At 38.4% G+C, this 12680-nt stretch overlaps 1 protein-coding gene across 1 annotated transcript; it reads right to left on the reverse strand.

Moving 5' to 3' along the window:
• Positions 1 to 947: 947 nt before the first annotated feature.
• Positions 948 to 12449, reverse strand: LOC122043473 (serine/threonine-protein phosphatase PP2A catalytic subunit-like). The gene is made up of 11 exons (XM_042604094.1): positions 12067 to 12449; positions 11018 to 11074; positions 9097 to 9180; positions 8917 to 8988; positions 8424 to 8495; positions 8133 to 8173; positions 7169 to 7235; positions 1975 to 2166; positions 1805 to 1894; positions 1615 to 1722; positions 948 to 1304 (listed from the first exon to the last, which is right to left on the reverse strand). Exons 1-11 carry the CDS (start codon positions 12160 to 12162, stop codon positions 1239 to 1241), a joined length of 945 nt encoding a protein of 314 aa, XP_042460028.1. The 5' UTR covers positions 12163 to 12449; the 3' UTR covers positions 948 to 1238.
• Positions 12450 to 12680: the final 231 nt, after the last annotated feature.

Consider the following 12680-nt stretch of genomic DNA (forward strand, 5'->3'; position numbering starts at 1 on the left):
ACAGACTCGAGCTAGGCCTACCATGCGAGCTTAACTTGGGCTCAAATTTCTAACTCTGCCGTTAAGCATACCGCACAAGTTTAATTGAGTTTGAATACCAGTGGAGTTGGGTACACATTGGGTTGGGTGCTTAAAATATGTTTAAGAGTTAAAAATGGCATCGATCCTACCTGCTTACTCATTCAGCCAGGCTGTGGCATAGATGGCTGAGAATTCGGATCATTTGTTTATTGCCTACTGATCATTCTATCGTTTAAGTTAATCAGCAGGCAATAAACAAAAGCCCGATTCGAAGGGAAAAATGGCCAACTAATGGTATAGTGGTCAATCACCCACGATCCAAGTATCAGAAATTGGTAATTTTCTAAACTTATCGTTTGGGCCATCTCTTGGAATATATATGAACTATAAACATCCAAATTCCCTACAATCTGGAAGGGCTTTCAGTTGATTGCTAACTCCCAACAATTCCATCATCACGACTAGACCAGGATCTTCTCAATCTTCCATGCGAAACCTCACTTTGCTGACCGACAAATCCTCTGCCCGGGCGACGAATAATGGGTCTGAAACCTGGCAGCTCAAACACACGTCCGGCCGAGTGCAGTATCAGTGGTGGATCCATGGGTACGACGTAGATTAGGCTTCGACAGGAGCAATGTATTATATTGTTTAATTTCAAATCATTTGAAAACAAAATCTTGTCCTTGACATATTTCGATATGTATAAGGATATATTACATTATTATGTACCCTTTTTTTCTCAATTTGATAAAACAAATTCACTCCTCAGAATTGATTTAGTCTCTTCAATTGTTTCTCGATTCTCCCTACAACTTCGAAAGTCGTCTTTGCAGTTTACATCAATGCCTGAATCTAGACAAGGCAAATGTTTGACTTTAACATGATCGGCAAAGTATAGTTACCGAGTACGGTATCAGAGCATCTGCACAAAATCAAATTGTTAATAGAGCTAACTCAAGTCCCTCTACAATATTAAAGAGCAGCAACAGAGAATGAAGGGAGAAGAGCCCTCAAAAATGTGCGATGCTTCTACACTACCACACTTCGACCTCATTACTTTCGATGAGAAATGGATCATGATAAACGACATGGGGCCGAAACTTACAAATAAAAAAAAAATAGCATCAAATCTTGAGGATTCTGAATCACAATCTTGTCTAGTGAGCATTACACACCGTCGTCGGAATCCAGCAGTAGGTTCTTGGCCATCTTGCTTAGAGAAAGTAGTCAGGCGTCCTTCGTGTTACGTCGGGCTCTCCTCTCCTAGGTGCTGGGTCAAACTGCAAGAAAGATAAGATACTCTCAACCTATGTTAATTCGATACACTTAAGTTTCAGGCAAAAGCAAGAAATGATAACACCTACTGTACAAGCATACTATGTTTGTAAACAAAGAAGGTATAAGCATACTATTTTTTGTAGGAAAAAAAAAGTAGAACAGGGTATTGTATGCTGGGGTAACGACATCAAAGTATACTAAGTTAAAGATTCGATCAATTATGTTTAAAAAAATTCCATTGAAAATATACCAAAATATGACAACAGATTCACAACACTGTGTTCCTTTGAAGAGAGAATTCAGGTAACTGACCTGAATAAAGGTCTGTCCTTTGCACTCATCATATTCCATTATTGATGCCTTGTTCCCACACCGGTAACAATAATTCGGAGCGCTAAATATGGTAACCACCTTTTGTTCCTGTTATGCAGCCATAAAATTTACACTTGAAACTCATACATGGAAATGAGACGAAAACAAGTTCATCAGCGCAGAAAATTACGTGGCCCCAGTTATATCCCTCCATAACCAATTGATGAGCTCTGGCTATTAACTTGAGATTGTTGGTATGGTTGAATTGCTCAGATATATCCTGGAAGATTCAACATGAGGCGGTAAAGAGAATATCCACACAGCAAAACAGAGAAAATTAAACAAGCCAGGAGAACATACTTGGCCAAAAGTGTAGCCAGCGCCACGTGGAGAAATACCCCAACCACATCTATCGTCAGGGTCAGACCACAAAAGATCACACATGGGCCCCTCATGAGGAACTTCTTGAACACGATCAAAGCTCCTAATGCTATCGAGGGTTTCAACATTTGGCGATAATCCACCGTGCAGACAAAAAATTTCAGATTCAACCTGGACAAACAATATTGCGCAGTTCAAATATACGTAATTTGATTCACTACTGCAAAAGGAATTGTCAGAACAACACAAATCATCTAATAATCCGTCAAGACATCACCAATCAACTAAAAAGGGAAAACAAAATCATTTTTACTATACAGAATAAAACAGAGTACTACAAACAGCTAAATATAAGGTGTATTAAAATGGTACGTATTGTGACATCAAGTAGCATACAATGAATCAGTTGTTAATAGAGGCAGATAAAGAAAAGCAGATATTCTTTGACATAATATCCAGAGTAGCTCTCAGAGAAATGAAAACTGTAAATGTCTATCCATCTAATTGCTAGTGTGTAAGATGGATGTTTAGAAAAATAATTGAATATAAAATAAAGATAAGATGATTGAAATATTTAGCCTCTAGTAGTCTCGTGTGCAAAATTTTCAAAGCACAAAAACTTGATATATTTATGAAAGAGATCAATAACAAAAGTGCCATGTTCTTTTGGGGCCGGGGCCAGGGGCCAAGGGGCCGTTAGGGTGGCGGTTCCACCTTTGCCAATAACTCCGTGATGTCTAATACACGATTTTCTCTTAACATGTATCAAAACATAGTTAAAAGAAAACCCTAAACTTCCTATTGCCCTAGTTTCCGCCATCTCTCTCTTTTCCCCCTCACGATTCCGCCTGCCCGACGTTGTGCCTTCCTCTTCCCGACGCCGCCGATGCTGCGCCGCCCTCAGCCATCTCTCCCCATCCCGGAGAGGCTACGGCGGCTGATGTGGGTCGTCACTGGGGAGCTTCGACATCGCCGAAGAGTCGGGCTGCTGCCCTCTTTCACGCCGGCGAACCGCGAGCAGCAACTGCTGCTGGCACAGTGCAGTGCGTCCGCACGCGGCCTCTCTTCCCCAACTCCGATCCCGCGATCTCCGGCCTCCATCCAAGAGCCCTTTGATCGTTCCCTCCTCTTTCCTTTCGTCTCAACTACCAGCAACTCCAGTCGGGTGTCACTGACGAGCAGGGCGGCGACAGTAGTGCCTTGAACGGAGATACTTCTCTTCCTCTCGTCAGGATCCGAGCAACCTGTGCGTTGATCCAGCAACGTCTCCCAATCCTTATTGAAGAGTGTTAGCTTCAATCTAGGATTTCATTGCCGCAGTGGCTCTGCCCTCTGGAGATTGCTGTGGACTTTTTGCGGGCGTGGTTGCAGAAGCAGGAGTTTTCACTAGAGAAGGGGTCAGCCGGCTGCCTCTTCATCTTCTCCTTCGACATTCTTCACAATTCTTTCCAAATTAATCAATGGCTACATCCGACATCCCAAAGCCAGATACCTCAATCTTTAACCAACCACATCACTGCACCCCTCTCTTCCGAGAGGTTGGATGATAAAAATTACGTCTCTTGGGCATCTCACATTGAACTTTGGCTTGTTGGACAGAGTTATGAGACACATCTCACTCAAACTGAAGAAGATGTTCAAGTCGCCGATCGCCCTCGATGGAAGAAGATTGACGCTCAATTGTGTTGTATTATCCGAACTACCATCCATCCATCTCTTAGGAATATCTTCTGTACTCACAAAACCAACAAAGCCGTTTGGACACAAGCTCAACAACTCTTTACAAACACCTCTCGGCGACTCTATCAAGTTTGTGAAGATATTATAACCATCCTCAGTACCCGTCAGATTAAGGATTCAATGTCAACTTATTTGGGTTTGGTCTCTAGCCTTTTTTGTGACTTCAATGAAGTACTACCACCTGCGGCCAATCCTGTTAAAGAGCTTGAAAATCGGAAGAAATTTTTTTTGTCCCTGACTTTATATGGTCTGCCCACAGATTATTCTCATGTTCGTGATCAGATCCTGAGCAACCTCACAGAAGCTACCCTGGACAATACCTGAGCAACTCTCCTCCGTGTCTCGGCCAAGATCTTGACGATGCCTCCTTCCGTTCCTGTTGACTCGTCAGCTTTGGTCTCTTGGCACAACAGCAGACCTTCGTCTCACAAGGGTGGCAAAGGTCATGCTTGGTGTGATCATTGCTACTGCCCAGGCCACACGATTGATAAGTGTTGGGGTTTGCATGGTCGACCTCCTCGCGTTGCTCAGTTCGTTCAAAGTTCTGTTGCTTCTTCAGCTTTCGCTTCACAGTTAACATCGGATCCGACCCCACAACCTTCCTATAATGACTTTCTAAAATGGTTTGAGGATCGTTAGGCTTCTGGTTCACTGCTACTGTTGCACACGCTGGTAATTCCTTTGCTGGCATATGTCGCTCTTCAGGTCCTTGGGTTCTTGATTCTGGGGCCACTGATCATATCACTGGTATTAAATCTCTATTTTCTTTTCTCGCTACTTCTTGTTATTTGCCAATTGTCACCATGGCCAATGGTTCCCAAACTGAGTCCAAAGTGTATTGGTATTGTTCATCCTTCTCCGTCTCTTTTCATTCATAATGTTCTTTATGTTCCCGGAGCTCCCTTTAATTTATTGTCAATAAGTCAACTTACTCGGTCTTTTGATTGTGTTATTGCTTTTACTAAAACATTTGTTTCCTTATAGGACCAAAGTATGGGGAGGATGATTGACTTTGGATGTGTCTCATGGACATTATCGGCTTCAACAACCCTCTCTTGTTGGTTCGACGGCGACATCTCCACTTCTTATTCATGTTCAGTTGGGACATCCAGGTCTTGATAAGTTAGACACAAATACATCCTAGTCTTTGTCATTTAGAGTCTTTGTCTTATGAGTCGTGCCAGTTAGGTAAGCATGTTCATAGTTCTTTTTCTCCTCGCACTATGAGTCGGGCTACGTCCCCCTTTGCTTTGGTTCATTCTGATATTTAGGGTCCGAGTCGTGTTTCTTCTACATTAGGATCACGATATTTTGTTATTTTTATAGACGATTTTTCCCATGGTTATATCTGATGAAGGAACGTTCAGAATTGTTTTCTATTTTTCAATCTTTTTTTCATGAAATCAAAATTCAGTTTGGTATTTCTCTTCGAACTTTGCAAAGTGATAATGCACGCGAGTATCTTTCTACTCAGTTTCGTTCCTTCTTGGCATCCCATGGTGTACTGCATCGCACATCTTGCCCTCATACCCCTCAACAGAATGGGGTTGCAGAATGCAAGAATCGTTATCTCCTTGAGACCACTCAGACTCTTCTTCTCCATTCTCATGTTCCTCATCAGTTTTAGGGTGATGTCGTACTTACTGCGTGTTATCTCATCAATCGCATGCCTTCCTCCACTCTTTAGGGTAAAATACCTCATCATATGCTCTACCCTCATCATCCTCTTCATCCTTTACCACCTCGGGTCTTTGGTTTTATATGTTTTGCTCATGATCTTGATCCTAGAATTGATAAACTCTCTTCCCGGTCTCATAAGTATATTTTTCTTGGGCACCCACGGTCTCAGAAAGAGTACAAGTGTTATTCCCCTATTCTTCGTCGATATTTTATCTCTGCTGATATCACATTCTTTGATTCGGTTTCATTTTTTGAGCCTCCTGCTTCCCAATCCGAGGTTTCTCCCTCTCCACTTGCACCAGTGACTATCTTTTGTCCTCCGGAGGTGCCTCTATTATCCCCAACCTTGTCTCCTCCTTTGCAGGTTTATCAGCGTCATCCTCGCCCTACTTTGCCGCCGACCGACACTGACACTGACACTGTCGTGGACACATCTTTGGAGTCAAGTCCTTCGCCGTTTCCTCCGATCCCATCTCCTGACTCTGATATTCCTATTGCACTTCGAAAAGGTATGTGTTTCTCTCGTAGATTTAGTACTGTAATTCAACAGTTTGGCATGACTCGGAGCGAGGCTGACCATTCTATTTTTTATCGTCACTCATCTACTAGTTGCATCTACGTAGTGGTTTATGTTGATGATATTGTCATCTCAGGTAGCGATCATCTTGGCATTTCATAGGTGAAACATCTTTTTAAACATTTCTAAACAAAGGACCTCTGCAAACTTAAATATTTCTTAGGGATAGAAGTAGCACAGTCTAAACAAGGGATCGTTATATCCCAAAGGAAATATGCAATGAATATTCTGGAAGAAACAGGAATGTTAAACTCAAAGACAGTCGACAGCCCTATGGATCCTAATATCAAGTTCCTGCCAAATCAGGGCGAGTCTCTTCCAGATCCTGAACGGTATAGGCGATTAGCAGGGAAACTAAGCTACCTTACTATTACTCGTCCGGATATCTCATTTGCGGTAAGTGTAGTAAGTCAGTTTCTCAACTCTCAATGCAAAGAACATTACGATGTTGTGACTCGCATTATTCGATATATCAGAGGCGCACCAGGAAAGAGTCTTTTGTATGCAGACAAAGGGCATACTCGAGTCATAGGTACTCTGATACAGATTGGGCAAAATCTCCCACTAATAGAAGGTCCACTTCTGGGTTTTGTATATTTGTCGAAGGTAACCTTGTTTCTTGGAAAAGCAAAAAGCAAAATATTGTGACAAGATCAAGTACAGAGGCAGAATATTGAGCTATAGTCATAACTAGTCAAGAGCTTATATGGTTAAAACGGCTGCTTCAGGAACTCAGGTTTGGGGAGGTTACACAAATGTCACCTATATGTGACAACCAGGCTGCCATGCATATTGCCTTGAAACCAATTTTTCATGAGAGGATAAAGCATATTGAAGTTAACTTCACTTTGTTAAAAAGAAAGTCATATCAGGAGAAATAGTTACTAGTTTTGTCAACTCACATGATCAACTAGTAGATATATTCACTAAGTCACTGAGAGGTTCCCGAATTGACTACATATGTAACAAGCTGGGTAAATATAATTTATATTCTCCAGCTTGAGGAGGAGTGTTAGAATATTGTAACATAATAACTTGAGGTATTATTGTAATTATGCTGTATATCCTTCTCTATATAAGTCAATAACTCCGTGGTGTCTAATACACGATTTTCTCTTAACAAAGAATATTAGAATATTCAATAAGCATCTTCAAGATATGTTGAAGAGTAAGAACCAATGCTGTCAATGGGAGATAATCAAAAAGATCTGTGAAGGTCTTCCAGACATTTGCATTGCCATATCTGCAACAGAAAATGAAAATCCAATTATTATCAAAATTCTGACTGCAACCCTGAAAATTTGCACAACATTAAAGATCAAAGAAATTAGATCTTTAACGGAAATAACTTTATATTGTGCAGGCAAACATCTTTGCTTGTCAAATGTGTAAAAATATGCAAACAAATCAATGTTAAAACTATTATGTTGATAGATGATATGGCATTGCATCACCAAGAAAATATAAAACATAGAAGACCGTGGCAAAACATATATTACAAATTAGTCCAAAAATAGGCATAAGTTTCCCTTTTCAAGAAATGTGTCCTTTTTCTCTCTTTTCCTCATTTGTTGGTGAAGGGAAAAGGAGAACTGAAACTTTTTCAGGTACCAAATAGCAAACAAATACTTAATAGCATATTTCAATGTTTGAGAAAATCTTATATGCCAAAGGTAGTGTACACCAAAACCAAACTCAAGTGTCTAACTCTATTTGCTGAAAATCTCAATTGCAGCACAAAAACTGAAATAGAAGGAAAATGTGTCCATACGACAGACCAAAAATAGTCGACCAGAATGGTTACTCTTGATCAAAACTTCAAGCATCAATCCGCAAAGTCATTTTACAAAATCTCATGTGAACAAAGAGTATGAGGAGGAGAATGTAACTTTCATATTGATGTTACAACAGAAAACCAAGATAAACTCAAGCATAAAAAGCAAATGTATTGCATATGTAACACTATCAACTAACTCTTCTCTTCATACATTATTATCTAATGTCAGGAATACTTATGTAACACAGATGCAATAGTAAAGGAAAATAAATAAATACAAATGAATAAAGTTTCTGTCGGGGCAGATATTAAGCTATAAAAAAGATAGTCACAAATCCAAGAAACACGCAATGTAGGGCTTACTTTCTCAGGCATTCATCATAAAATCCATACACCTGGGTAATCTGCAATAACAGGATACAAAGTTATATTCTCAAAAAATAAATGAGATGAACCTAAGCCTGATAAGTTTGTCAGCAAGATATGAAGTACAACAGGAAGAAATCAATATTTTCATAAATACTACCTACCATAAATAGGATATGAATATATCAAATTGAATCTTTTAGGAACAATGATATCTTATTATGCAAAGATTAATAGGTTACAAGAAAAAATAGCATAGGAAGAACAACCAAAAATTATGCTATATACCTGACGACTCTCATGGTTTCCTCTGAGAATGGTAATTCGCTGAGGATAACGCACCTTGAGAGCCACCAATAGCTGTTCAAACAAAACCAGTTGATACATCAATATGTCATCAAGACTTCATTGTTTTTAGAAAATAAATATTGACAAATGCTAAATAAACAATTGTATAAAAGTATTTTTTTATGATAGCCAATTTATAAAGAACATAGAATACAAGATCAACAAATGGAAGGAAAAACATCTAGAAAGTGACATAGAGCAATCAAGCAATAATGCTGTTCTAAGATAAGTTTGATTCTGTTTGTGACACTTTGAGCAAAAACTAGGGCTGGCTGACCAAAAAGGAATTAATTCTGTTGTGTGTAGCATCTGATGAACTTCCAACTAAGATTGTGCAATTTGTAACTTGAAAAATATATATCAAGTATGTGAAACTTATTAATACAACATAGCAAGAAATTCCATAGGAACAAGAACAAGATACTTTTCTTACCGTAACTGTCTCGACAGAATAGTACCCACGATCCACATAATCACCCATAAATAAGTAATTGGTATCTGGACACTGAAAAAAAAAAATAAGATGTGATTAATCCATGAAATCCTTGGGATGATTAAATGGTCATGATAACTTCATTTAGTTGGTTCTTAGTTTTCTAACTCGAACAAGTACCTTTCCACCAATTCGAAATAGCTCTGCAAGATCATGAAATTGTCCATGAATATCACCACAGATTGTCACAGGGCTTTTCACTGACTGCAATACATCCAAAATTGTCACGAATACGACAAAGTTGCTGACTAGAGCACTTAAATCAGAAAATGTAACCATGTGCACAGTGAGGCTTGTCCAATATTTGGTTCAAACAGAAAAGAACGAACTGTATTAAATCTTATTTGATATGAAAAAGCTAGACTTCCATTTTAGAAAATTTCAGGCTATATTTAAAATGGCTAAATTCCACCAATCAAGAAACAAGATTTGTATTATTCAAAATAAATTTAATAAATCATTAATATGTATCTTTCTACATTTATACATTTAACTAATCAAACTAAAAATTGTTATACAATTCAACCCGAACAAAAATAAGTCATTTCAGTTTGGTGAGGTGGCTTCACTAGAACTTCAGTTAAAACCTTTTTGGTTTCACTAGGTAGATCAGATCCAGTTTGTCTATAATCGATTGGGCAGCCTAGATGAACAGATTTTACGAGGAAACGCAGGGCAAGGAAACTAGAAAAAATATAAAAGGATCAGAAGCAAGGTCTGATATCTCGACCCGTGCCGAGGTTTCGATCCTAGACCGGAACGATACGGTTTCAGTATCGTATTGTACCATACTGATATGATTTCGATATTTTTTTATTTATATTATCTAGTAATTATTAGATAAATATGTTTATTGTGTATAATTTAAAAATAAATTGTATATTGAATTTATATAAATTCTCAATTATTGGACAACTTAATATGGTTAGAAAATTTTTTAAATATCTTAATATTCATTGATCTAAATTTTAAATTGATTCTAAGACAAAAAAAAAATATTATCTATAATAAATATATAAATTAATAAAAAATACTATGTTATGTACAATAATTATATAAATTAATTATTTATTCATTTAATTAATTATTATTTTAAAGAATATATATTTAAAATGATAAAAAAATGAAAATATTAATTAAATACTAAAACAGTAAAAAAATATTAAAAAATTAAAAATATATAAGATTATTAATCTGATTTAGACCCTTTGAGGCGACTCCGGGATGCCAAGGCTTCCGACGGCACCAAAGGCGTTGACGCTGGGACACTTCCTGGGCGCCTCCACTTGGTCGCTGCCTTGCTCACTGCCTCGCTGGATGCCTTCGCCGTTGATTGCTCGCCAGATGCCTTTGGCGCTGCCCCTCCCCTTCCTTTTGTCGCACGACGATGAGCGCGCGCGATTCCTTCTATCACATGACGCACGACGAAATCGTCACTAGTCTAGTGCCGGTTTCGGCGAGTGGGCGGAACGGTAAGTTTCGCCCGTTCCGCCGGGCACGGAACGAAATTTTGAACATGGATTAGAAGTATTGAAGTAGGAAGCATCATTTTGATGTAACGCCAGCAGAAATATGATAAACGTGTGCCTCAACTGAGTTGTGTGCTTCAGTCAGCGTCTCCCAGTGAGAAATGATGGTAGAAAATCAAATTTTTATTAATTGGAAGATTCTAATAACAAAAGGTTTCTTTAAAAAGCCTCAATCATGACCAGTCATCCTTAAAATAAGTAAAAATTAACCTATTCCTAAAATACTTAATCAAATTTGGACCTACTCTAAATAATATTTATGAAATAGTATTTAAAATTACTAATTTGCAATGACTTGATCAAAATAAATTTTACAACCAATAAAAATTAAAACTCATCGAATTAAAATTTACAAGTCCAATTTACAAAATGTAAACCACATAAAGCACCTATAATAGAGAATGATCATGGCCAGCATGCGAGTGAACAACTTCAAGGAAATTCAACAGTGTTATACTTTAACAAGGGCCTTAACTAGATTGAATAACTTACTTAAAAGAAGTAATGTCTACCTGAACATTGCTTTCTTCCATTAAAACCTGCTTAGCTTTTTCACAAAGCACCCTAACCTGAAATTTTATTTAAAAACTTATAAATATAGTTATTAACTCACAATGATAAACTACAAGAAATTCCAAATATTATTTTCATAGGGAAAAAAAGAACACTAAACAAACATTGGACTGCAAAAGCTAATGTCTTAACAATGTGAACTCATTGTGAACTTTTAGCAATTAGCAAGACACAAGAAGGGAATAGAAGCATTTACCTCTATTCCTTGTTAATAGAACAAACAATTAATGCATGTAACTAGAGGAGTCCTCCTATAACTTGAGTAATATTTCATAAATTTCCAGAGGCTTATGAAAAGATACAATACAAACCTCTACGAATATTTTTTCTATATAACTTACAAGAAAAATCAGCTCAATCAAAAACTGAATTCCGAATGACATGCTGATCAGATAAACTATTTCCCATCGTCTCTAACAAATTAAAGCATTTATAATTGTATTAAGGAGAAATAATTAAGTCACATCGAATAAATAAATCATCAGATTATTCATTAACAAGCGACACTAACCCACCCCATAGTCCAACAAAGAAAATCATTACAGTCCAAGAATGAAATATGGACTGGCCAGTTCTACATTAGCAGTTTCAAGTCTGGGAAGAGCTCAAATTTCTCTACAAACTCCATTGTTTAAAGCTTGAATAATAGGATATGTGGAACAATCCAGGGAACCGGATCAAAGACCTGCAATCGAACCAATTTGTTACGAAGAAAGATCGACTAAAGATTAAAATAGATCTAACGCCAATATCTACCATTTTACATATACAGATCCCAGTGATCACTAGAAACAAACATCTCAGCCAAACCACACGCCATAACAGCATCGCAGATCTGTAAATTGCTAAACACCCACTCAACCTCAGATCTGTAAAGAATACGCAAGAATCGAGCAGAAAACCCCCAAAACAAACATCCTGTCCAGAGAAGGAATAAATCGAAGGAGCGATCGGACGAAAATAAGCGAGGGAAAGGGCGAGATGTAACCTCCTGTTCGGCGAGCGGCTTGCACTGCATGAGCTGCGCGATCTGCTCGTCCAGGTTGCCATGGGTGTCCGAGGCCGGCGCTGGACTCACGCTCATCTTGTCCTCCTTATATACCAGTCACCGCCTCTCTCGCTCGCGAGACGCCTCCGCAACCCGGAATTGGCACCTTATCGCCGCCTTTCGATCCCGACGAGCTCCTCCCCGCTTTTCTCCCTGGAGAACGACGAGCCGTAGCTTCGAACGACGACGAGGAACGTGGGAACCCTCGTTGATGGTGGAGCCTGCGTCGTGGCCTGCGGATTTTGGGTTCGCTATCGTGTGGGATTTGAGGCGCGTCGCACTGGACAAGATCCGAGAAGAGAACACGCCAGAAATGATACGATCCATTTTCGATATAAATACGATTAATATCAATAATTGAAAAATCACATGACACGCGATTCAAATTATAAACAAAGTTTTCGTCTTTAATTGTCTACAAGTTAAATTAATTTATATTTATATAAAAATCTACGTGAGCAATTAATCAATTATCAACCTTACATATCATTTTTCTACGACTTAGTTGAAAATAAAAACTAAGTAGAATGGAATTACAAAAATTTCAGGTATGA

Source organism: Zingiber officinale, chromosome 2A, assembly GCF_018446385.1.
Source record: "Zingiber officinale cultivar Zhangliang chromosome 2A, Zo_v1.1, whole genome shotgun sequence".
Lineage (NCBI taxonomy): Eukaryota > Viridiplantae > Streptophyta > Magnoliopsida > Zingiberales > Zingiberaceae > Zingiber > Zingiber officinale.